The 27,222-nt window shown below is 38.3% G+C and overlaps 1 protein-coding gene across 2 annotated transcripts in view; it reads right to left on the reverse strand.

Moving 5' to 3' along the window:
- Nucleotides 1-22,973, reverse strand: part of Gabrb2 (gamma-aminobutyric acid type A receptor subunit beta2) — a 232,899-nt gene extending 209,926 nt beyond the window's left edge. The window contains exons 1-4 of one of the 2 annotated variants that reach the window (XM_046426269.2): nucleotides 22,823-22,973; nucleotides 21,911-22,139; nucleotides 21,696-21,787; nucleotides 20,610-20,677 (exon numbers count right to left, since the gene is read on the reverse strand). In XM_046426269.2, coding sequence (XP_046282225.1) covers nucleotides 20,610-20,677; nucleotides 21,696-21,787; nucleotides 21,911-21,987 — 237 coding nt within the window. In that variant the 5' untranslated portion in view covers nucleotides 21,988-22,139; nucleotides 22,823-22,973. The remainder of the gene's footprint in view (nucleotides 1-20,609; nucleotides 20,678-21,695; nucleotides 21,788-21,910; nucleotides 22,140-22,822) is intronic. The other variant, XM_046426267.2, reaches the window with a different exon arrangement.
- Between the last annotated feature and the right edge of the window lie 4,249 nt (nucleotides 22,974-27,222).

Raw genomic sequence — 27,222 nt, forward strand, 5'->3', positions numbered from 1 at the left:
AGTTAGCTTTTTTTCCCCCAAACCTTACAAGCAATGCTCTTTTCTTCCCTTGTTCTTTTCAACTTGGGTTGCACATTCAGAAATTTAAAGAAAAGAAAAAACTATTGGTTTTTGTTATTATTTAAACATTTTCAGTATTTCTGAACTGGAAGGATATATTAATGCAATCCTATTTTCCACCCACAGAAATAGAACTAGAGCTGAGGGGGGTGGGGGAAGGAAAGGGAGAAAATGAGGAAATACTACCCAAGGTCACACACTAGTGAGTGTATATGACAGATTTGGAATTTAGGTCTTCCGAATCCTACCCTAGTTCCTCTCCACTAAACAGCTTCTATTAACATTAAATTTTCACATGCTTTTCAAGATACTGGTACCTGGATTTGGTTCCCCTTCTAAATAAGCTGAGCTGTGAAATCATGCAAAATTAAATGTATGAGTATGTGAATATTATTAGTAGGTATTATTCAAGAAGATTTGTTATGGGTAGAGAACGTCAATAAGACTTCTCACATATTAATCATTAAATTTTGGGAATAATCTTTTGGGGCTGATACCATTCTTTTTCTCATTCTACTGATGAGAAAAGTGATGAGTTGATAAGTTAATTAATTTGGACCACATTACATAGGTTGTAAGCAACACAGTTAAGCTTCATATCTCAGAACTTCAACTGCTCTGAGATGCTACCAGTGTTTACAAAAATATCAAGGGAAAAGCATGCACTTTACAAATTTTCTAATGTAACCCTGTCTTCATCAGTTTTAAGAAAAAAAAATGTGTTTCCACTAGTTGGAAAGGTAAGAACCAAATGCATTTAGTTCTGATCTATTCAGACTATTTTTCATTCTGTTCCTTAAACACAATTCAACCAATTTTAAAGACATTCAGTATTAAAAGACTGTCAAGGACTTAAGTTAAAACTTTATTTATGTGATAGGCTAAATTAGTTCACTGCTGACTTTCATGTTTTCCTTACATTTCAAATATTATGGTATATTTTCTCACAGTTAAGTCACAACAATTAAACCACAGTTTATGTACAATCTGGTACTTCTGCTTAGCTGTGCTCTTGGGTTTTGTTTTTAATCTTAGCCACAATCTCAGTGCACAAAATTCAGAAATAAATACTGTCTGCCTAAAGATGTCAAGTTAGATTTGCTGGCCAACAAAAAGAAACATTCTTTGAAGAGTTCTGCATATACTACTGTCACCTCTATTGATATGCAGAGTCTTACATAACTGTAGGACTACTGTGATAATGCAGTACAAAGGCTTCCAGAACAAATTCCAAAATTCAGCTGAAACAACCTTGAGTAAAAATTGCTGGTTGAAAAATGCAGGCAATGATAACTTTTGAACAACACTATAATTTGGTTGCACCATAAATTCTTAGGAGAAAGAAGCACTAATAAAAGGGATTATTGGCTATTTTAACATTAATTTAATTCATTTCTTATGTAACCACTCTGAGTCAGATCCTTTTTAGCTAAACCTGCCTATGGTTGGAACAGCTAAGGAAACAGAAGTGATCATAACTACCCTCAGTAGAGTCTAACGAGCTATGAGATCAATTGTTCAGCAGGATAAAGCTCCATTGGATGAAGCATATAAAGATTTTATTGATTCTAATTCATATATTAAAAAATCAAAATATTAATCTACTTAAAAGCATCCATATATTATTAGGTCATAAAACTTCATAAATTAATACAACACAAATTTGAACACAAGGTACAATCATCCTCTTGATTGTACTTTGGAGAGGATGACACTAGAATATGCAGAATTATGCTATTTATGGCCGTACTGTATTTGTATTTTTTTATTAACATATATAGAACCAAGACTTCATTGTCAAAAGACCAGGTCTGTCTGATACATCAGCTCAGAAGGAAGACTGAAATCACTAAAGAGTAGCACATTGATTTTTAATAAATCATCCATTCAGGATAGACATTCTCTTTTGCAAGGCTAAATATATAATCAGTAAACTCATGCAAAACTATATGGAATATCAGCTTTCTTCTCAAGTGTCTCAACTAAGTTACAGGAAGCATATTTTCCTGTCCAAAAAAGTACAATCTTTTCAAGCTGACCCATAAGATATTATCATTTTAAATTATATCCCATCTTACTCCTGTAGTTTACCAGTATCAAACCTGTAGGTTATAAGGTCTTTTTAAAAGAAGTAATCCATTTTATATTCTCGTGTGTGTGTGTGTGTGTGTGTGTGTGTGTGCGTGCATGTGTGTCTACAACAGCCAAATGCCTCATAGTATGAACAATGCTGGCGTGGTTTATAGAAATGCTTCTCTCCTGTAATTTCTGACACTTTTGGCTTTTTCTTGAAGGTATACCTGACTTAACCACAACAAAGGTTAAAATTCAACTGAAGAATCTAAATTTCCTAAAACGTATAGGACATATTTCCTCTGAACTTCAATAACATATTTTGAACTATTTTCTAGAAATCTTGAACTCCATGCTCAACTAAGACATTCTAAGATGAATGGATCAACATGATCATCAAAACTGTTCAGGAAAACAGGCTAGGAAGTCAATGTATTCAAAATGACAAATCAATTATCACCTCAGACTACTATAATAGGAGGGCTTCATGGTCCTCAATTTTAAGGCGATCAAAAACTCAGATATAAGTCATATTCTGTTTTTGTATTGAATCCAGCCATGTCAACATTCAAAAGTAGCTATGTGAGGCAAGGATGCACACACAGTGTGTCACTTACACTGTTTTATTCTCTGACTATAACTGTTGTCAACATGAGATATCTCTTACCCACAAATTATAAATAAATCATTCATCCTTCGAGTAACAGAAAATATAGGTTAGACATAGCACGAGAATGATTTTGCTGATTATATTAAAATTTTTTCTTATTGTTATAGCACTTACAATATGCAAGAAAAATGAAATAACCTAAGCAGGGGCTATAGTTTTCATCTAAATTTTACTGGATCAAGTTAAAATCATTGAAGGGAACTTTAAGATTTCACTCTCAGTGGTAATTCATGTTGATTCTTTGGGCCAAGCGAGCTATAGACAGAGGATTAAAATTAAGTTGGAACAATCACTGTTTACATGTTGAAATTGATTAAGAATAGAATAAACTTGAAAGAAATGCATGAGGTCTCCGCATATGTCTTTCTAGTGTGTTAGCCACACTGTGGAGGTGTCTCATGCATATACTGAAATGGAAATGGGAGCCAGAACTGTAAAGCTGGAAGATGAATGTTCTCAGGCGGTTATTTGATATTTGTTCATTTGGCCAAGAATCAAAAAAATAATCATTGAAAATAAAATCCCATTCACAATAGTCATAAAAACTTCAAAGTACCAAAGAATATATTTAGCAAGAATTATGGAGGGCCTATGGGAATAAATTTAACAAGAAATGTGTAAGACCTACACAGAGAAAACGATAAAATTTTACTGAAGAACATAAAAGAATATGTATGAATGGAAAGAAATATTATGTTCCTCAATAGAAAGAACCAATGCTGTTGAGAAGTAAATTTCCTTTACATTCCTCAAAAAAATTTAGTATCTTCACAAAAACAGTGGTAGTATTTTTGAGCTAAGATTTAAAGATTTTATGAATGCTTAACTTTTTCATGAAGATCAAATATAAATAAGTATATACATAATAAGATTTGTCTCATATTTAAAAATAAATAAACTCACATGATACTGGTACAAATATTAATGAAGCAATTGCAGAGTAGAAATATAGACCTAAGGGCTTATGGAATTCCCCACATGATAAACAACCCTGTAACCATTAGTGAAAGAATAGATTATTTTATGAAATTTTATTGTGACAACTATCAATCTACTCACCTACATATACAGGTTTCTGCTTCAGAACATCTCCCAAAATACATTTCAAATTAATTTTAATGTAAGAAAAATTTTTAAAAATATTGAAAGCACATTTGAATGCTTATTGAAAGCAAATGAAAGAGAATACAAAAAGAAAAAGTAAAAGGAGACAAGACTTCAACAGATCAGCGATTCTTTACTAAGCAGCAGAGGGGCACATTTTCAAGAGGGCAAACGGTGACTGGCTACAACAAGGGTCTGAGTTTTATAGGGTTTGGGAGGGCCAGGTCATGGTAGGGGTTGGTCAGCTATTTTGTGGGGCTTACTTCCGACTGGTACAGGGATTTGGGCAGATAAGGGAGACTTGCACCAGGTCAGACTCCTGAGCTCCTTTTTTCTCTGAGGTTTTTGTTAGATCTCCATTTCCTTTAGTTTTTTCTAAAAATTTTGGTGAAAGACAAGTGTTTTCAAGGTCTGAAACCAAAGATCAGAAACTACAAACTAAAAAATTAACATGCTAATGCACGCAAATATAAAGTTCGGGGACTATAAAACACATGACTTACAAAGTTCTTGAACAAGGTAATTTTTCTGTTATATATGGCACAAGGCCTTATATCCTTATTATTAAGTCCTAACATGTCAATAAGAAAAAAGGAAACAAAATCAGTGAGTGATATGAAAAGGCAATTCAGAGTGAAGAATTAAAAATGGCCTTTAAACACAAAATTGGGTTTCAGTTAGCTTAATTATTGCAGGAAATAACCAATTTCAGCTATTAGAGTAGCAAAGATGAAAAAAAAAAAAAAAAACACCATACATTCAGAGAGAAAAACCTAAGACTGGGGAAGTGAGGGTGTGTAAACTGAATGCATATATGGCAATGTGAATAAAAGCTAGCACATTTTTAAGGAAACAATTCTGTCATAAGTATCAAGATGTAAGAGGTACATGTTCTGGGGGCCAGTCAACCAATTACCAAGAATTTGCCAAGGGAAATAATTTTACAATCAAATATGCACATACAGAGTGTTCAATATAGTTTAGTTCAAAATAGCAAAATTTCTCCAAATGATCATAATATCCATCAATAGAAGACTGATTTAGTAAATATAGCATAGGCATATGATGAATTTTTATGTGACAATTAAAAAATTGGAGATAGCATCAAAATAATTTCACAAAATAGTAAATGCAAAAATTATATTTTAGAACATGACATGTGATATCATTCTGTTTTATTTCATGTGTAGATATGTGATATCCCATGAAGCCTGAAGGTAATCATTTCTGAACAACGATATTATTATACTACATTAGGGCTGAGGCCGAAGCTCAGTTGCAGAGTACTTGCCTAGCATGTATGAGTCTTTGGGTTTGATCCTTGGCACCATATAAAAATAAATAAATAAAATAAAGCCAACTGTCCATCTACAACTATCAAAAACTTAAAAAAAAATATTTTGCATTTCTTATTATATTTACTATTTTTTATAATGGACAGGAATAAGTAATAAAATCAATACAGAATTATGAAGAAATTTATATGACAGATCAACCTGCTTTACAAATCCAACGTATCACTTGGAAGTTACTTTGCATCTTTCATTTAAATGTCTTTATTACCCAATATAGAAACTATTGTCCAGAATTTAAGAAATTTGTCCCCTGTCTTAAATGTCATTAGAAACAAATATGAGACAAAGCCAGAACTTTCAGAACTCCTGCTTTTGATCTACTGATATTTTCAGAATAAATACAGAAATAAACTATTAAAAATGCAATGTCATTTTGGTATTGTTTCCTCTCTAGAGAAACATAGGACTTAGTAATTTGTTTTAAATGCTGGACATATACACACAATATTTCACATGTATGCTATATCTAACATAATTTTATTTATTTTTGTCAGCCCATTTGAATATGTGACAAACTAGAAAAAAGAAAAAGAAAGTAGAAACATTTTGTTTGAGCAACATACTCTTTATCACATTTGAACACAAGCTTATTCAGACTGAAGTCTTTTGAACTGATCTTGAAACACATCACAATTACTATTTTATACAAATGCTAATCATCAGTTGACTGAGTATTCTGAGAGAGGTACTGACTCATTAAAATAGCAAGTAGGACATGGAGGGTTGATGTTTTCTTAGCTCTGAAAGCCTCTTGTAAAATTTAGTCAAAATCTAATTTTGCTCTTAATTCTCAGGATTAGCATCCACTTCTTTCAGAACAGATTTCTGTTTTGAGCAAGAATTGAATTCATGCCACAAAAATGAAAGATGATTTACAAAAATGAAGAAAATATGAATCATAACCTTCAATTTACCCACAAATTCTTGTGATGCTGAAACAGGTATTAGTTAAACTGATACATAAATGACATGAACCATCTCCTTTTGCAAGACTACAAGACTCTATTCTATACACTCAATTAGTCTGATTTTTCTGGGTTTCTCAAAAATCATCAGAGAAGCTCGAATGTGGACTATTGACCATCATTCTGGAATATTGAGTTGGTGGCCCATCCACTCCATTTTTTTTTTTTTTCAAATTCTCTTTCCTTAACTTTAGAACACAAAAATAATGACATAAGGGAAATCAGGCTCCAATCTGGTTCCACCACTTTCTAGATGCTGCAAAGGAGACTGTCTTTTCTTGGTTATAGTTCATTCTATCTTCCAGGAAATCTTTTAACCCTCAGCCTACCCACCTGTAAAATGTGACAATAGTTCTTATTTCACTGAGTTTTTTAAATGATGTGCGAAATAACTTTAAAATAGCATTTAATTTCACAGTATTTCTTAAGAAATGGTGAGTTTCAGTAATTAGGAATCATGATCAGTGACAAGTCAGTTATGTGTCTGAGTTATAATACAATTTTTCAAATCCTGTATTTCACTGAGTCTTACAAAATAAAATGTTTGTATATAAACTATGAAATGCTTAAAAACCCAGAGCAACAACACATGTATTTCAATATATATATTTTATTCCATACCATGTAAATTCAAAAGGTCAAGGACTAGGGATGTAGCTCTATGATACGGTGTGTGAATACCATGTGCAATGCCCTGGGTTCAATCCCCAGCACGAAAAAAGAAAAACAATTCTCTGATTATGTACACATTCTTATAGTACATATCCTTGTTGCATAACTTTAATATTCTTGCACACCAAACAAAACTCAGCTATGATGTACAAAAAAGGCCTTTTATTTCTCAATTAAGACACTCAAGCCACAGATATTCATCCTTTCAACTCTCTCCACCTCCCTCTCTTGGTCTCATAGTGCTCTCTGTAAAGTCCAACAGCACAGGCAGAGGCTGCTCTTACCTCCAGAGCACAGTGCGCTAACATGATAACGGAATGGGAAACCCAGAGCTCAGAGATTGTTGCTACTTTCTTAAATGAGAATATGATCAATGAAGAGGTATTTTTGTCCAAATCTGAGAATTTTAAAAGCAGGACATAATTACAACATTTACCACTTTGACTAAAGAACCCAGTAGAGGAAGAAAGTTGCATAAAACAACAAATTTCTACCTAACTGGATTACCTAGGATGATAATCTGAGCCAGTGGTAAACAAGCAAGGTAAGCTAAGTTTAAAACATGGTTCTCAAAACTGACTCATAAAATCAATAGGAAGAGTTGTATGGTCTCTTAGAAAACATGTCAGTTAAGATATTAAAATGAGAGTTGATCTTTCCAAATAACCAGACAGTAATACATTTGCCAGAAAATATTTCTCTGTAGTGTTCAAAAGAAACCGGCACAATGATTTTATTAGATTTCTTACAAAACAGAACTTGGCCTCTCAAACCTGAGGTCTAAGAAAAGGCACCAGAAAGCGTCAGAAGGAAATAAAGTAACTTTTTGCTTTTCTTGTGGTCTCAAATTCTATATGAATCTTTCATCTGTAAGTTTGGCAAGAATTTAAAATATTATGACTTTTAAAATAAAGGTGTCATTCTCTAGTGGATTCTATTTTAAAAATGGTTTGCCATATAGGCACACCAATGGGATTCAAGTAAACATTTAGGAGCATTCTTCCAACAAATGAGCTAGACTCAAATTTAGATAGCCCAGCACATCAATCCCACCAGTGTGGGAAGTGCGGAAGCTTAACCACGCTTGAAAGAGAAATGATGTACACAGCCCATCAGAGAACCCTGCAAGAGATCTTCCTCCAACGTAGCAACTCAAATGCTCACTTGGCCAAAGAAACAGAAGTATACATTTTCAAAATAGATATCCAAGCTTTTTGTAGGTGAAGAAAAAGAGAATAGAGCACTAATATTTCATTTTTTGAACTGTGGCAGATTCCATGACAAGTACAAAGAAACAAACGGTGATTAGATTTTACACCCTAATAATTGGCATCTGTTCATTCATATCTAAAATTCTTTATCATGTCAGCTTTTTATTTATGGTATTTGTTTCAAATGTTCCATAAATTGTTTCATTCAAGTTTCAAACTAAAAAATATTCCTTGAAAAATCAATGGGCCAATGAAGTCAGCACCCTTACAAAAAAAAAAAAGTTTGAAAGATGACTTCTGCAATTTGCTTAAAATCTAACAATCTGATATAGTCCTTTGCCAACCTACTTAACCTGTAGTCCCAAGAATCAGGAAAATTAGTTCCAACCTTAAAAAAAACACTTCCTCTTGAAAGAGATGCACAGCACTCTTTCTGTGTTGATGCTTTAGGGATTGCAACATAGAAGAAAATGTGACTATACTTATAGAAAACATCAATCACTTTTAAATTATCTCAGTTTAAATCCTACTATGCAATACTTCCCATTAGTAGAATTATGTGCAAATTGAAACAGCCTTGAATTTGATATTATTCATGAGATTAATATTTATTTTCATGGGAAGTGAAAAAATTTAGATAAGTGTCAAAGTGAGTATGAGATAAAAATATCATAACTTGTTTACTTTTACTAAATCTTCTTTAAATTTCTATTTTGCTGGATAATACATCACATGATGTACGTAGGGAAACAGATACATATACACGTAGTGAGCAGGTCAGCCAGAAGTTTAAGTCTCAGCAACTACCAGCCTGCGACCCTGAGTAAGTTAATTACTCAAAACTTAAATTCCTCCTCTGTAAAATGAGCACAGTTAGATTCCTTCAACTATAAAGCTATTGTGAAGTTTAATTTAGTTAAAACATAATATGCATCTCGACCTGGACACTGAACCCATGGTAAGTGCGCAATAATGATTAGTTCTTACTAGAGACCTACATGGATGGATGTCTCCAAGGTCAAAATTATGAATTAATTTTCACAATTTAGTCCAAAAATTACAAACTTATATGTGACAAACTTTAGGTTCATAAGCATTCAAATATATGTGTACATATATGCATGTATATATGTGTTTGTACACCCACATATATAAATGTGTGCATGCATATACACAAGTCATCTGTATGTGTTCATATACATGAACACATACAGATGACTTACAAAAAGAGGAGCCTATTCAGGAAACTGTTACATAATACTAAAAGATAAACATTAGAAGTATATTTTCAAGTGATATCCACGAAACCTTCATTGTAAAATGGAATATTTTTAGGTTAATTTATTAGAAAAGATTCAAAGCTCTAATAACTAACTATAGTTAAATCTTCCTATCTATATGAAATGATAGGGTCAAAATAACAAAATATATTAATAAACATATTTATAATTTTATGATCCATCATATATTAGTATAAAAATATGACATATTCATAATGATGAGATATTAATTATGATAACATTGACAGTGCAAAGATGGAATAAATTACATAAACTTATGGAAATACAACTACAACAGATATGAAGTAATGGGTATTTCATACTAATAATTTTAAGAGACGCATAATTATGAAACAGATTTATCTCTCTGAAGTGCTTGGGCCAAAATAACAAGATTTACATAGAAATAACATCATTTTAATTAAATGTAAAAATAAAGTAGCAGAGTGAAAAATTGACTTTTAGAGACTATCATTTAATTAAAACTGTTGCTGTAGTTGGGGTCTGGAATGTGTCCCAAAGGCCCCTGTGTACAGTACAGGTCCCCAGCTCCTGGCACTACTGGGAGCAGGCGGAACACTTAAGAGGTGGGGCCCAGGGAGAGGAAGTTAAGCCCTTGGGGGATACTTTGAGAGGAACATTGGAACCAGGCTCCTTTTTCTTCCCCTCTCTATTTGCTTCCAGGCTGCCAACAGGTGAACAGGATTTGTCTGCCACATACTCCAGACACACTGTGCTGCCACAGGCCAAAGTAACAAGGCCAAGTGACCAGGGACTGAAACCTCTGAAACCAGGAGCCAAAACAAATCTTTTGTCTCTTTAAGTTGATTATCTCAGGTATTTTTTTTTCCCTACATAAATGGATATCTGACAGAGAGTCATGGAGAAATCTGTGGGTAAACACTTTTCAAATTTTTTACTTAATGATCTTGCACCAATGAAAAAGTGAAATATCGATCTTGGAGGCATCAATGTCAAGGTGCTCCGTCAGTCAGGCCTTAACATTTAAGCATACCTTCAAGCTCTATGACAAAGCAGCTGCAAGTAATGACAGAAAGGGATGCAGTGGCATTTTACTCACATAAAGTATGTGATACTACCACTACTACTAACCAAGCAATCATCCATCTTTGAAACAAGGAAGGATTATACAAATCATACAGCAAATGCCAATATGTTCTGATGTTTTTCATACATTTTCAAGTAACTCATGTTGCTATTATCTATTTATTCTCAGTACCAAAAAAACATGCTGCGTTGTTCATCCCTCCTCTTATTAGACAGACTTAATTCAGTTTTTCTAAAAATAGCATGTGTGTCAATAAAATTAGTGAAGATATTCTAAATGGCAGTTTTTAAAGGAAAATACTTTTTCGCTTTCCCAGTCTTACGTTAAGCAAGTTTCTTCTGCTTTCTCCTTTGTTTCTTATGAAAATGCTTAAGACTCGCGTCATAGCTGTACCTAAGAAATCTTAATGTCTGCTCTGCAGAGCTCTCAGGTAGTATGCAATTAAACTTCCCCCTATATATGCACCCCAGCATGCCTATCTACTTACTATATTCCTGTGGAATTTAGAAATTAGATGACCTTTCTAGTGCTTAGCTTCCAGATTTGTAAGAGGCAATGTTGATTCCTAGTTCGTATGATTTCTTTGTGTTACATGAGATAGTCATACACACCCTAGAGTTTTGTCTCTTAGTAACCCCATTATTGCTAACATGCAATGACATTTTTCATATTGTCCATGTCCCACTTCCTTCTCCAACAGGACAATTCTATTTACTCTCCATCTATTCAAATTGTCCTGTTCCTTCTTTTTTAGTTCAAGCTCTCCCTCTTCCATGAAATCTTCCTCTACAAATCCCAGCCACTCAGTAAAACTGGGTCTTTATCATTGGAAAAATCCTTACTACAACCAGAGACCGCAGCTGTTATCTAGTTCTGTTATCCGTGATGATATTCACTTCTACTTCACTTAAACTAGTGTTCTGAACATAACACCCTCCTCCATGATAGTACCTCCACCAGAGTCATCTAGAGAGCTTTAAACATGAAGAATCCTGAAACTACCTCAGACCTGCTGAATCAGGTTCTGAGCATAGATTGAGAAAATGTGAATATCAACACCAGAATGATAATTTCCTTGTGCAAAAAAGTTTAAGAGTAACTGTAAACAATTTAATTTTCGATGTTTTATTTCTAGTTCTAGACTTAAGGAATATGCCACATTCCTGTCCCACCTCTGAAACATTCTTGTCTCCATCTTTCCCTCACTTTCCCTTAGGCAATTATGATAAATTCTTCTAGATTCTAGAGAGAGGTTTAATTCTGGTGTTAAACCTGTCTCAAAACCTTCTACAATGCAGCCTAATTGGTACAGTGCCAGATTAATTAGGACTTTAGACACATTTTCTGGTAGCCTATGATAGTCCTTCAATGACTTCTCCAACAAACTCGGTCCATATTTGCTGAGCATCTAGTAATTATCAGGCATGAGCTCAGCTCTGGGGATGCAGAGAAACCGGGCTCAAAATCTCTAGATCTTCCTCTATGGCTTACTCACATATCGCTTTTTTAAGAAACATGTGGATTCACTCTAAAACTTGATTAATTTAATTGTTCCTATTGTGTTAGGAGAGAACTTATTTTATCTTCAATTGCTTGAAGAATTACTCCTAAGTTAAGGCCTCTTGGCAAGACAATGGGCAGTAGGTGCCAAATTACAGAGCAAGGAAATGAGACTTGGCAGTAGAGATGCCAATAGAATGTGGCAAAACAGAGCACCAGAGCAAGTCAATGGCTCAACACATCCCCCATATTCTTCCATATAAATTGTGACAGCACAGTGTAAACTCATGTATTTCCTTACTTAATAAAACACATAGTTTGCCAATAAAATGCATGATTGGAAGTACCATAAATCTTGTGTTTCTATCTTTAAAAAACTCTTACCCTTCTAATTCCTTCTTCCTCTTTTAATGGCCTGCTTCAAAGTTTTGTTTATGTCATTTGAAAACAGTGTGATTTGGAAAATCTGAGTAATATCAGGATAGAAGCTGAGTAAAGATTAGCTGTGTCAAAGTAATAGGTCAAGGTAATAAATAACATTGACAAATACATACTTAAACCTCCATGCTTTTTTAAATTCAGTTCTCTATTTTGAATTTGACTTCCATATTATCATTCATGGTGCACAAGTAAAAGGAAATAATATGTTACTTCATTTTCAAATAGTCTACCAGTAGAATTATGGCTAACAAACTACAAAATGGATTTAATAGATTCCCATTTTGAAAAAAATATGGGCCGTTGGCAAAGAAATTGCCAATATGCTCCTATGTGGGCACATATGTGTAAAACCAAAGACTGGAAAAATACACACCCGTTGACATGGGTGATAGAAATGTTGTGTACTTTTTAGAAATAACACTGTAAAGATAACCGTGATCTATTAAGTTAAAATATACAGTATAACATCTCATCAACAAGATAACTAAGTGAAATGTGCAAAATATGAATACTAAACAAGAACTAGGATGTAACACAGGCAAAATAAAACAGGTAAAATGAAAAGATGAGGATATGGATGCTGGTTAGTACTTTTAAATTGTTGTTTCCACAATATCCCACTAACCATAAGTGAAAGTGTCGACTGCGCTCAAGAGCCCTCCCTCCTTTCCTCCACTTGCTAGGTAGCACACCGTGACTCTTCACACCATGCTTCTTCAAGGGGACAGTGTTGCTCCCCAGGGCATGCTTGGCAATTTCTAGAGACATTTTTTTGGCTTTCGAAATTTCCAGGGTGCCACTGGCATCAAGGAAGTAGAGGCCAGGGACACTGTGAAAGGTCATGAAGTGCCAACAGCACCAAGGTTAGAAACCTGGTATGGAACAGCTGTAAAACAAGCCCGTGTCCCTCCTCAAAGTAAGCCCTCCTCCCCCACCAAAGAACACTTTCTCCAACTTATGCTCATGTGGAAATTCCCAGGAATATTTCATCATTTGGGGGGAAAAGAGCTAAAACACACAGATGCACTTTTAAAATATGAAATCCAAGATACTTCCCTTACCTGCTTTCTCGGACAGACTAAGCCCATAGTCAGCTCCTCATTTTCATGCCTCAGTCAAGCAAAAGCATTGTTCAGTAGCATAAAGTAACAGTAAGGGTTTGTCCCAAGCATTAGCCAAGAGAAACAGTTTGAGAAACTATCAAATGTATAGTTGTTTAAAATTGATGAAATATGAGGTCAGGCAAAAGGTGAAAATAACCACCTTTAAGAGAACTATTTTGGAGGACAACCAATCAAAATGCACATATTATTCATTCTCAACAAACAAACAAAAAGTGAAGCTGAAAGTGTTATCTTAAGAAAAAAAAAAAGAAAGAAAGAAAGAAAGAAAAAGAAAACCAGGCGCAGTGGTGCATGCCTGTAATCCCAGCAGCTTGGAAGGCTGAGGCAGGAGGATCACTGGTTCAAAGCCAGCCTCAGCAAAAAGCAAGGTGCTAAGCAATTCAGTAAGACCTTGTCTCTAAATAAAAATACAAAAACTAAAACTGGGCTAATGTGGCTAAATGTGGCTCAGTGGTTGAGTGTCTCCAAGTTCAATCCCTGTTACCCACCCCCCCCCAAAAAAAAGGGTGTGGTCTTTCTATACTATACTCACCCAAAGCTTAAAACCACAAAGTTCTTGAGAATGAATCAAGCAACATTTCCTTGCAGTTATATATCATAAATTATTAACCTGGATGGTTACCTGACAGAATTTGCCGAAGCACTAGAATTATTATTAGACAGCTAACAAATGTCACCCATTTGCAATGAAAGAATTGAGGACAAGAGCAACACCTCCAACTCCTTGAGATTCTACCTTTACTCCTTGGGAATTCTGCTAAGTAGATGTAATATAAAACATAAGTTTCCCAAGGACAGGAACTGTGTCTTATATTTAACCCATACTGAATAAAACACCTACTTGAAACAATCACTGTAATAAAATCAAAACATTTTCAAGATAAAGATGGAGAGGAGCAACAGAAGCATCTCGTGAAGGATTAGCTCTATTTGATCCACTCACTGTCTCCAAAACAAGAATAAAAATAGCTGTGAAGAAACAGGGTCAGCATGGAATGGAAATGATCAAAGAAGAAAGCCTTGCTGCATTTAAAAGCAGCATGTACCACACGCTAAGAACTGGGGATGGGAAAATGATCACCTGCTACCTGTGTGACCTTGAATAAGCCACTTAACCTTTCTGGGCCTCAAGTTCTCCTTTTGATTGTAAGGAATCTCAGTTTCTACAGGAGGTCTGATTTAGATGATGAACATTAATACAATATCTGTGTAAGTTAGGGACTCAATAAACACTAGGTTAATATTATTATATTAATGTGATACCAATGCTGCTGCTGATAATGATGATGAAGATTGCTGAGCACTGTACACACAGAGGAGGAGGAAGAAGAGGAGGAGAAGGAGGAGGAGGAGGAGAGGAGGAGGAGAAAGGGAAGGAGAAAAAGCAGTCATGAAAAGAGCTTGCCCAAATAGAGTAGGAGTTTCAAAGAACAGCTCGTATAGAATTAGAGTCTCCTGGTAGCCACTGAGTTCACACACCCTTCATCAGGGTCATGGTCATGCTTCCTGATACACCTCACTCACCTCTTCCTCATAGCAGCTGATTTTAATCCCTGAATCTCAGTAGAAAGTGTCTCCTGTCACTGAGAACTTGAAGGTCTTCAGGCAAGAAGGCCTTCAGCCTCCTTCTGCTCCTCCACCCACCTCCCCTCTTCATCCTCAACCTTTCCCTCCAACTTACAGGATTCCTTTTCATCTGTTTCCTTCTCCCCAATTCCCTTAAGATCCAAACTTTCCAAAAGTGTATTCTCCATCCACCAAACCTCCTCTGATGGCACTGTACCAATGTGTCCTCTTAGAACATCTGGGAGACAAGTCTCCCAACTAATTACAACCGATTCTCGTGGCATCTGACACAGCTGTCCATTTGCTGCTCTTTTACATGCTCTTGTTGCTTTATCATGAGGAGGACTTTATTCTACCTTTCCGCCTGCTCCTGAGCTGTGTATTAATCTCTTTTGTAGGCTCCTTTATGACTTCCTATCACTGAAAATTACAGTGCTCATAAGACCTCACTTTGGGTTGTCTGCCCAGTTTCTTCTCTGTGCCCATTCAGTTATAAGTGCTGTCTCTCTCTTTCACCATCGCAATCCCCCTAGCTAAGGAATCACCTACTGGTTAACTCCACTTGGGGGTTCCTTGTGCAAGGAAAATTCAGCACTTTCCAAGCTGAACTCACTGTCTACACACATATTTCATCCTCCCAGCATCCACTGCTCTCCCCATCCTCCCTGTAGTGACAAATGAAACCACTGAAAGTGGGATTTACCAAAATCCACTTCTACTCTGGAAATACACTAATTCCACCTCTGCTCATTTTCACCCCTTTCTTAGTTTGTCAATACTTCCCAGGTTTCTGCAGCAGGTGTCCATCTCATCTCCCAACCTTAAGTCTCACTCCAGATGAGCCCACCTGCCACCCTTCACATCACCTCTTAGAGGTGTGAATCTGCTCATGTCATTCTCTTAAGGACACCCCTTCATGGGTCCCTACTGCCTTTGGGAAAAAAAGTTGTACTACTGGGAAGACACAAAATCGGCCACTCCGTGTGGCTTTGACGCCAGTTTTCTCACCCCTTTACTCCATTTAAACCTATTTTCAAATCCCTAATACCATTTATTTTTCCTGTGTCACATGCATTTTTCCCTCTGCTTGGAACATTTGTCCACAGATCTCTAACCCTTTTTTCCTCAAGCTAATTTCTATGCAGTGCATCAGTATTCTATATGCCTACTATGTTCTGTCGATTTTCTCTTCAAAGCACTTGTGATCCTATGCTGATATTTTAAATGGTGAATGTCTCAAAGCTGAGTGCTATGATTCTCTGCTCTATTTATCCACATAGATAGTACAGTGTGTGGTGACCAACCATGAATTCCTGCTAAGAAAGTGAATTCCTCATTCATTATTTGTGGCATTCACCCACTGGAGGAGACAGTGCCTTGTCTAGAAATAAATTATAAACATGACAGAATAAGATAGAACAATTATCTAAAATATAAGGCAAGTTGAGATACCAAGCATGAAATGACTGGAGAAATGAACAAGGAACAAAGGAACTGATAGGAGAGAGACCACTGTGCACGCACTTGTGTACCTTCTGGGCAGAAAAGGTTTAGAGAAAAGATCAGAATTAAGCTAGGCAGAAGCACAGTAAGCACCTGATGTGGAATTTAAGATTAGAGAACACCTAGATGTTAAGTTTCATGAGGTCAAGGGACAGCCTGGTCTTGTTCACTACTCTGTCCCTGAGGTCTTACACATGCTGGGCTCATAGTGGCAGCTAAATAAGTATTGGTTGAATGGAATTTTAAATTGTGCAGCTGGTGATGCAAGAAACATCTGTTTTTTTTAAAAAAAGCGATACTTTTCTCCATTTGCCATTCCATAAAAAGGTAATTTGTGTATGTGTTTACTAGAACTCTTTCCTCAAAAGTGAAATATTGCTTCACTCGTTGGTTGGCAAATGTGTTGCTTCAAGATGGAGAAGAATCTGCTTTAAATGAAGAGAAAGCTATTTCGGTCCATAATCCTCAGAGCCAAATTTGAATCTTAAAATGCACTTTTCATCAAAGAATCTTAACAAAAAGATTCCTGCCAATTTAACCAAAACATCTAAAAATATTTCATTCCAAAGCCAAGCTTCCTGCTCAGGAGCATTCTAATTGAAATCTCATTCCTCCAAAGATCTTTCATGGGGTGACAGTCATCTGAGTCTCATGGCTTAGATACAATTGCCACCTTCCTTAGAACTCTCAACTCTAAGCCATTTAGGAGTTCTGCATTTTCCTAATGCTTTTATAAATCCCCAAGTTTTCCTGAAACTTCTCTATACACAGTAGAGTTGCTATTACAAACCAAGCAGGAGACACATGTAACTCTGAGTTGGAAGTGAACTGAACATGTTCCTTCTCGTTCCAAAGATGAGCAAACTAAGACCTAAAGAGGTAGATTATCAATGCAAAGACATGTAGGACAGCAGCAGGAGTGCTAGAGACTTTGTCTCTTGGGTACTAGGATGGTATTAATTTCTGTTCATAGAACACCAATACATTCACATATATCTTTTATTAATTTTGGTGGTCACCTGAGATGGGTAAAATGGGACTATTACTTTCCCTTAACAAGAAGGAAACTGAGGTCACTCAGGCTGTGACTATCCTCAGTATGACTAAGCACCAGCAGTACAACTACCATCCAAGACTCCTGATTCAGTTCAGGGTCTTTTCATCATTGTCACTTATAAGAAGAAGCACATTGACATGGATGGACATTTTTTCTTCAACACAAATGAGTCAACAGCAATTTAAAATGGTCTAGTGCCAGCATTCTTCAAAGAAAGATGTGCTAGAATAAGAAAGTTACAATTACCAGAGGCTGCAGTCCAAAAAGGATAATGAGGGAGAGATATTCATATTAATCAACTGAAATTTAACTTAAATAATTAATGGAACTAACCAAAAGATCCTGACCCTTTTAGAAATGTGTTCAAAGGACAGTATACTACAAACATCATCTTAAGCACTAGTGATGGAATTACTCATCTGTTGCTTTGAAGCAAGAAACCACATTTAAAAATAAAGTAGCAGCAACAGATATAACAAATAAATTTCTTTGGAGGATTAGTTTTAGATTCTTTGGGTTGCTAGCTAAAATGATGCTCATTTTTCAACAAGCTACAATGTAGTTGAACATATCCACCAGTGTTAGCATTAGGCTAAGAAAGGAATCTGGCTACAAACTTTTTTAAAAAATATTTTTTTTAGTTGTTGATGGATCTTTATTTTATTCATTTATTTATATGTGGTGCTGAGAATTGAACCCAGTGCCTCACACATGTAGGGCAAGTGCTCCACCACTGAGCCACAACCCCAGCCTTGGCTTCAAACTTTTAACACTGGGTTCTAATCAGTAATGCTGCAATGCTGTCCCATTTACAACTTGACATTTATTTTTGTACTTTCAACATCCCATGATTTTCAGTCACAGTAAATAGCTTTAAATGATGACACCTCTCCTTAGCTGGATCTATATTTTGACTTGCAGGTCTTGGCATGGAGTCTACCTGAGATATCTCTCCAAAATGTTTCATAAAGGGAAAAAAAATGAATACAACTTAAGAAAGGAAAAGAAAACAAAAACTCTACCACTCAAACAACTTTCTATGGAACTCACTTAAGTGCTTAGTTAACCTATTGCAATAAACTCTAGTCATCTCATGATTGTCTCTTTGGATTCTAGATTCTTCCTACTATTTTCCCACAAAACACCATTTTAGTAATCCTCTAAGGAAGCAAGCATTAAAATATAATTTGAGAGCAGGAAAACAGCATAAATTAAAAAAAAACATACAAAAGTGTCTAATCCAACCACATGTAGGACACACAGAATCACACATGACTTTATATATAACTTTGTTTTCAGCAACACAATCTAGAATCAAGTACCTGGAACTTAGGAGATACCCACATTGGGACCATTTCCTATTTTTATGTTGAAACTCAGAATATAAACTGATGAAAAATCTTGATTCCCACCAAAGTGATTATCTGTATAGCTGAGAAATTCACTTAACAAATACTGTCTGTCCACACAGGGAATCTCATAATGTGTGGTTCTGCACATCCAATACTGTCTTTGGTCAGCATTGACATCTATTATCATAAAAACTTTCCCAATAATTAGAACACAAAAAGATTCATGCCACTACAACATTGCTGAAATGGTTGAACATTCCCTTAAGTTTTCATAAGATTCTTCAGAACCTTGACATAATCCCACACACACTATCACTTATTTGGGGGCAATGGATAAGGGTTGTACTGGTTATTTCAGGTTCCTGTTTAAATTCAGGGAATATGGAAACGTGTGTGATGTTGAGAGCCTGTTCAAAACTTAGCAGTTTGGTACATTGACCATCTTGAGTTAATAAATAAGAGTCCTAATTCTCAGTTCCTGATGGCTGGCCAAGAAGTGTCTGCATAAAATCTTACACACTGCACCCCCTTTCTTTAGTTATCCATCCACCTTCTGGACAGAAGGATGCACAATATTCTTAAATGTACTGTGTGCCCTGTCAAAAGTAACTCTGGAGATTTACATCAAAGTGTGGCCCTTCTAGATGGGCTTTTCCAAAGGAAAAAACTTTAAATTAGAAAAGTTACCAGAGAAATGCCCCACCTCAGTGGAGGAATCTGGGACACTTGTCTGTCATGCATGTCTGCAGTGCTCCAACATGGGCAGCAGGGGGCGCTCCTGCATGAAGCAAACCCCCCCCACAAGTGCTTCCTGTTTGGGGAACACAGAGGCTTTTTCTCTTAGCCCCAAGTCCAGGAAGGTAACCACTAAAGAAGCTATCAATAAATCATACAAGCTTAGGGCACAAGATGAATAACACTCCAGAAGTGACCAGAGATGACACGTGGAACTTAGCCAGCCTTTTAGGAACTGAGTGATAATTTTTACTTTTGTTTTCATGAACTAAAAGGGTTAAAGCCTGTGGCAAGCCATGGGGAACGGGGAATCCGGTTGTCATTAACTATAAATAGGCGATTTCCAAAAGCAACAAGTGGGCCTCAGTATCCAAGATTTTTTTGTTTAGCCTCTTTGTACCATAATTTAGTTTGTAGGTTATACTCTCTGTCATATAATTTTTCTGTTAAATGATAATAAAAACTACCTCTTTCCTTTTCTCTTAAGCTAACCCCAACCAAAAAAAACAAACAAAAAAAAAAAAAAAAAAAAAACACTCATGAACTGAATTTTCTATGGAGCCTTAAGAAAGGTCACATCTGCAGGGGTCTCCAGCATGTGGTTGCCTTTCAGGAACAAACATGTGATCCACTTTTCTCATTCTACACCAAGACCCAAGTGTCAGAATCAGGTTGAAAAGAAAAATATTACGGACCAAAATGAGCCAGCTCTGTAACCTCAAACACAGTGAATTTCAAGGCAAAATGTCATGCCCTTTCCTCCTCCTCACACATATATCCCCACATATCCCACCGTCAATGGCCAGCTCCCTCCTTAACCCTATTCCTAATCAAAGGTCTGCAGAGACATAGCCATAAACCTCCATACTCACCATATTGACTTCAGAAACCATGTCAATGCTGGCAATGTCAATGTTCATTCCCACAGCCACGGGGGGACCTGCAAACCAACATGGTCAGCCATGTGATTTCTGAGAACTTATTCATTCTTAACAAGAGTTGTCTTTAGGCATGGGACACCCTGCCTCAAACCCCTCTCCACTGCTAATCCTCAAATGCTTCACTTCCCTGCTGCTTTGCAAAAACAGTGGTAGACACCCACTCCTCTAGGAACTGCTCCACTGAATATGCACACACACACATGTGCTGGTGGTTGAGGGATTCCAGCTCTGTCTACATGTGCAGATGTCTCAGCTTGTGAATGCACACAACTTAGAGAAGCTTAAGAATCATTCTAGAGGAGAGGATTTTTATATATTGCATCTAAACCCCCTCCTCCTCATTCTTTCCCACACCCCCTAGGTGTGTAGGTTTTAACTCTGTGAATGCCAGAAAAGTCTAAAGCAAAATTAAATGAGTATATCACTATATTCAGGACTGCAGGGACAGATGTCATTTTCTACCTACCCCAGCTGCCCCCCTACCCTCTTACCCTACAGCCCCTCCCCTTCTCCCTCAGGCTGCTGAAGCTTGGAGGAGTGGATGATATTCAGATGAGCCACTTTAAACCCTGGCCAAAGGAACTATTCCAAAGTAGGCGGGCACAGGGGGTTAATGCCACCTCTCAACCAATTGCCTGCACATCTTGTTCTCAAAAAATGTTCACGATGGCCTTCTGCAAGACAGATTCTCTGGGCACACCATTAACCAAACTTAACAGGCTTGTCTCTCACGGAAGCAAAGACAGTAAAGCAAAGGATTTGTAACAGTGAAGGCAAAGGAAAGCAAGTCACCAAATCTGAGTCCACACTAAGAGGGTCTCTGAAAGACCTCTCAAGTGTTGGATAGTAACACATCAGCATAAGTTTGGATCCCTTTTTCAATATGGGAAAACAGAGATTCATTCAGTGTGCCACATGTACCCTCAACTAAGGGGGAGGAAGAGAGTGCACACAAAGCTCAAAAGGCAGCTTCAGCTGTAGCTGGGCTGTTTCTTATTTGCAAGGCAACCCCATTACCTCCAAAATCTGGTCTCAGACGAATGTCATAGCCTTTCAGCAGTCTATCCACCGTCTCTTTAACCAGCGACATATTACTAGGGTCATTGACACTAAAGAAAGAAATGACAATAAACAGGCATCAATGAGGAAGCAAGCACATCGTCTCCAGCATCCTTCTCACAGAGGTATGCAGACAGAATTCCGCCAAGTAAGAAAGGAAAAAAGACACTTACCTCTGCGCACAGACAGCGGCGATTATTAAGGGGAATGACCAAATCCCAAAGTAGCCCCTTTTCCGGACTCTCCACATCCCTTTAGTTTTTGATGGGATTGAGGGTTTCAGTGAAGAGAGGAGATCCAACTTAGTCTGCCCAGTGCAGTAATTCTAATGTGAGGCGCATGCGCACGGCGTACCAAAACATCAAAGGGGCAGCAGCGGATGCCGCGGACGGAGCAGATTTCCTTGTTTAAAAAAAAAAAAATTAAAGGGGAAAAAGGAAAAGCATATACATGTATAATATATACATACTTGAATTATATAGAAAGTCACCCCACAGGATCATTCCAGAGTAAAATCTTTGTTGATCTTTCGTTAAAACAAAAACAACTACAGCGTCTGGTAAGTTTCAGTAGTTGCAGGAGGCAGTTTTGCACCTCGCGGGTTGTGGGTTTTCGGTGTGTGCCTGCGTGTGCCTGTGTGTGTGTGTGTGTGTGTGTGTCCTCTTAAATATGCAAAACCAGATTAAGAATTTAGAGGAGAGCAGGTGTCGGGTGCGAATGGAAAATAGGTGCCCGGAAGCCCACTTCGGGTCTGAGCAGGCTGACAGGGACCAGGAGTTTGAACTTTATTTCCCTGGGTGAATAGCATCCCCTGCCTGGGGCAAGACTAGGGTGGGGGTGGGGACGTTCAGTGGGGGTGGGGTGGGTGGGAAAGGGAATCAGGGGCGGAGGGAGGGAGGAAAGAAACCAATTGGAGGAGTGTGGAGCAACCCCATGGATTTGGGGCGGGTGGGGAGAGTGCGGAGAAGAAGAAAGAAATGGAAAACATTTTTTAAAAGGAAAAAAAAAATGGAAAGAACAAAAAGAATAAAATGATGCTCAGTCTGTCTCAGGAGTCAAAGAGCAATCTTTTCTTCACTACTCACGAGCGATTCCTTTCTCTTCCTCCTCACCCTTTGCCCCTTCCCAGAGAAGAAAACCTCTGGGTCCTGGTTTCTGGCGGTGTGACGTTCCTGACCCGCTAGTACTGGTTATTTATAGCAGGAGGGGGAGGGGGCGAGGGGAGCAGGAAGGCAAGGCTGTCTCTCCAGGTTTTGGTCTGAATCTGCATTGGGAAACTCTTAGTGGGCAGGGTGGGGTTTGGATGAGGGGGAGGTGGGGCTTGGGGGCGTGAGGGCTGCAGGGGGTGGTGGCAGGGGGGTGGTCAGTGCTCTAGCACAGGTGAGGGGGACGAGAGGGTGTGGGCAGCGGCACGGTGCTGGAAGGGCAGGTGGGCGGCAGGGTGGGACGCGCCTTGGCCAGGCCCCCCACACTCCCTCAAACGCACGCGCACCGGCGCGCGCACACACGTGCAGGCACACTCCCCACCGCCGCGCGCCCTCCTTACCCCGCGGGCCCGCGCTCACCGCCCACTCCGGCGGCACGCGGAGCGGGCGCTTCCAACCCCTAGGTCCGGTTTGGGGAGCTGGGTACCCGGCCGTTCAAGGATTGCGCCCCTAGATCCAACAAGCTCCAGCGGTCCCTAGAAGGCAGGCAAAATGAAGAAAAGGCTCGCGACCGCCCGAGGCAGCGGGTTCTCCCTGGGTGTCCGCACCACCTCTTCCTTTCTTCCCTTCCCCAGCCCGGAGGGAATTGCACACCCCGAGGCTGCCTCTTCCCTCCTGCCTGAGGCCTCAGTAGGTTCACCGCTGCTACTGGGACCCAGAGAATTCAGCAAGACTAAGATGGGGAGTGAGGGAGGGAAAAGGTGCTCAATTCACTAAAGAAATATTTCCTCCGCTCCAGAGAAAGGGACCCTCACGGCACAGATGTCAGGGCCGTCTGAAGGTGCCCCTAGACCGCGACTACAGGCTCTGAGTAATCCCGAGTTTACCTTGGAAGGGGGTAAAGGGATAGGGCACTTGCTTCCGCTCCCTTGGCCCCCAACTCCCTAGCGAAGAACAGGAAGAGCCAGAGCTCAAACCTGCATTTTGGACCACAGTGCTTAGTCTCTAACTACTACTGCTACTACTAAACATTGTCACCATTAAATAAGAGCCCCTACTACGTGCTGGGAAATGCTATATTAACTCTTAACAACAATCCTAGCTTTTAGTTATCACTTCAGTGCCCCCATTTTATGGATTTAGAAATTGGTGCACTGAAGCTTTGGAACTTGCCCAAGGTCACTCAGGTGGAGAGAGGTAAAACCAAAATTGCGCTTCGGAAACAGCGTTCCTAACCACTAGACTAGACAACTTCAAGTTCAGATCCCTGACTGCTGCCGGATCTTCGCTGCGGCCCGCTGACCTCTTGAGCCTGTGGTGGGTGGCGGTGAGAGGAGCTGGGGGACGAAGGTGCCCAGTCCGGTACCGGCAGGACCCTGTAGAGGGTGGGTCCCTGGGCTGCAGGGTCCTCTGCAGGCGGCTGGGTCGAGCTGCAGGCTCCAGGACTTTGCAGCACTAGGGGTCCATCCGGTCCAGGATGCAGTCATGACCCACACACCTCTTGATAACTTTTCACCTCCCCCACCTGGGTTAAAGGGTTATTTGCAGGCAGTTTAGGGAGAAGACTCCAAGGAATCTGTGAAGGCTAGGGGTTTCCCTGGGAGGGAGGACGAACAGGAAGGGGGAGCTGTGAGCTTTCACCGACTAAGGAAGTTTCTAGGTTAGAGACGGGTAAAACAGCACTTTAAAACAACTACAGACACAGCGCACATCTGCAGCGTGACGCTCTATCAGGCTCCGAAACTCGCTGGAGGCCATCCAAAGCAAAACACTGGAGGGAAAGTGGGAGGGAGAAGAAGGGAAGACAATCTGTAAGTCTCCTATCTGTATGCACTTGGGTTGCCAGTTACAGACTTATGGACAAGGCAAATAGCTGACTTTCGTGCTCCCCCTGCTCCCCGCCCCAGTACTGCATTCAGTGGGAATCTTTTACACAAGCTAACTATAATGAAGAGGGGGAAAAAAAAAAAAACGTTTGGCTTATCAGCATTTGTAACCAGAGAATTCATGAAATAATTTGATACTCAGGCAGCCAAATGAAGAATCCTTATAAAGTTCCGCTCTCCCAGAAAATATCTCAAAACGGGGCTTTCCTTTAACCATCATTGACTTTGTATTTCCTATATTCCAGCCCCTTCTACTAGGCCCACTTCAGTTTAGGTTCTTAGAACAAAATTTAGTAAACAAAAGAAGCCACAAATACTCTCACCCATCTAAAACAATGATAATGACTTAAAGTATGTGTTGAAGACCTACTGTGTACCTAAAATTAAGGGAGAAGAGTTAAATAAAAGGAGTTTGCATCTCAACAAGTAAAATAGTGCAGTACAAATTGAGCATAAAGAATGCAGGTAAGGGCTGGGGATATAGCTCAGTTGGTATGGTGCCTGCCTTGCATGCACAAGGCCCTGGGTTTAATGCCCAGCACCACAAAAAAAAAAAAAAAAAAAAAAGGAGGTAAAACTTCCCTTCAAAGTCTAGCTCAAATATTTAGACAAGTGATCTAACCTCTCCAAGCCTCAGTTTTCTTTCCCGGAACAAGAGTACCTTCTCTACTGGGCTGTTGTAAAATGATGTAATATGTGTAAACTTTGCTATGTTATTAACAAATAATAGCAATCTTTTAATGAACAAGATATAATGAATGGAAAGAAAGCAAAAGAAGCCTTAGTGTCATTTATTTAAAAAGACTGAGAGGACATAAAATTTGGTACAGTTTTAGCTTTGTCTGAGAAGAAAGGGAGGAGCAGACATTTCCAGAAAATAAATGTAAGGTTCAAAAGAAGATTAGTATTAAAGACTCAAGCAGCAATTAAAATTAAAAAAGATGAAAGAATATTGGTTTTGTCTAGGTAGTAACATCACAGGGACTTTGCTTATCAGTAGCTGTAACTAACATAATTAAAATTGCATTCCTTCTTGTTACAAACCTTAAATTTACTGATGCCTAAAATGGGTCTTTATTGTATGGCAAATTAACTCTGGACATCACTCTTGAAGACATTTCTGATATGGTTGCTAGGAAGATGTGAAATGGGAAAAACCACATGGAATCTGAGAATGTGTCAGTTGCTGGAGAACATAATCCCAAATGTACAATGAGTAGGCAAAATTTAAGAACTATTAGGATATCATGCTTCAGCTAGGTGTGGTGCAAACACCTGTAATTCCAGCAACTCAGTAGACTGAGACAGGAAGATCTCAAGTTTGAGGCTAGACTCCCCAATTTAGTGAGGCCTAAACAACTTAGTGAGATCCTGACTTAGAATAAAAAACAAAAAAGGATGTGGCTCAATGGATAAGCATCTCAATCCCTGGTACCAAAAAAAAAAAAAAAATCATGCTTCAATGTAATCTGATTGTATACTGTATAAATAAATGCAAATTAAAAACAGTCATCAACCATCTGCCATTCTTCTTCATAATATTCATTCGTGTATACATATATGTAATGTATATATACAGCGCTTACTCTTTGTCATGGAACAAGCACTAGGGATAATGAACTGAAAAGTCAGACATGACCCTTATCTTGAAGTTTGCACTCTGTTGTTGCAGAGAAAACTAGCATACAAATAGGTGTAAATGTAACGTGTGAAGTGAAAAAGATAGGAGATTGTGGAACCCATAATTGATGCATGTAGCTCATTCTGAGGTTGTAGGTAAAACTTTCCTGAAGAAATTCAGTTGGGATTTGAAAGATAGGCCAACCTGATACAGAAAAGAATATTCCAGGCAGAGGAACTTATATGAATAAATTTCCTGGGTCAAGAAGGGATGGCATAAATGAAGAATGAGAAGAACAGTAAGATTGTTGTTGTATTGGACTGGGGTAAAAATGGCTATTGATTCTTAATTCTCCTTCCCAGCAGTTAAGAGCTGGGAAGGATGACTGGGACTATGGATGGGTTGAAGCAGAAGTGTGACAGATGAGTTTTAATCACACTGGAAGAAGACAGTAATGGCTGTAAGGGATGTGTCAGGAAGAATTTGCAAGGACTTGGTGAGAGATGATGTTGGTTTGAATTAGGATGGTGACAATGACAATGAATAGAAGTGACTTACAGCCACGTGGGAGAAGTTGCTAACCTCTGTGACAGATGGGACATGGAGAGTGAGGTTTGAGCAGGATTCAGGGATGACTCATACGTTTCTGGTTTGAGTAACTCAGTGGTAGTGGTAGAAGAGAGTTGATGGAGATGATATATACTCATTTTGGTCATATTGAGTATCTAGTCAATTCAGTTTATCATGGACATTTTGCTGTATGCAACTAAAGCTCAGAACTGAGGGATGAACTGAGGTCCATGCAAACTTTCCATGCTCCATCTTGATACTAT

The sequence above is a fragment of the Marmota monax genome, unplaced genomic scaffold (assembly GCF_021218885.2).
Source record: "Marmota monax isolate L192 unplaced genomic scaffold, Marmota_monax_Labrador192_F-V1.1 WCK01_AAM20220418_F8-fsc00246, whole genome shotgun sequence".
Taxonomy (NCBI): Eukaryota; Metazoa; Chordata; class Mammalia; order Rodentia; family Sciuridae; genus Marmota; species Marmota monax.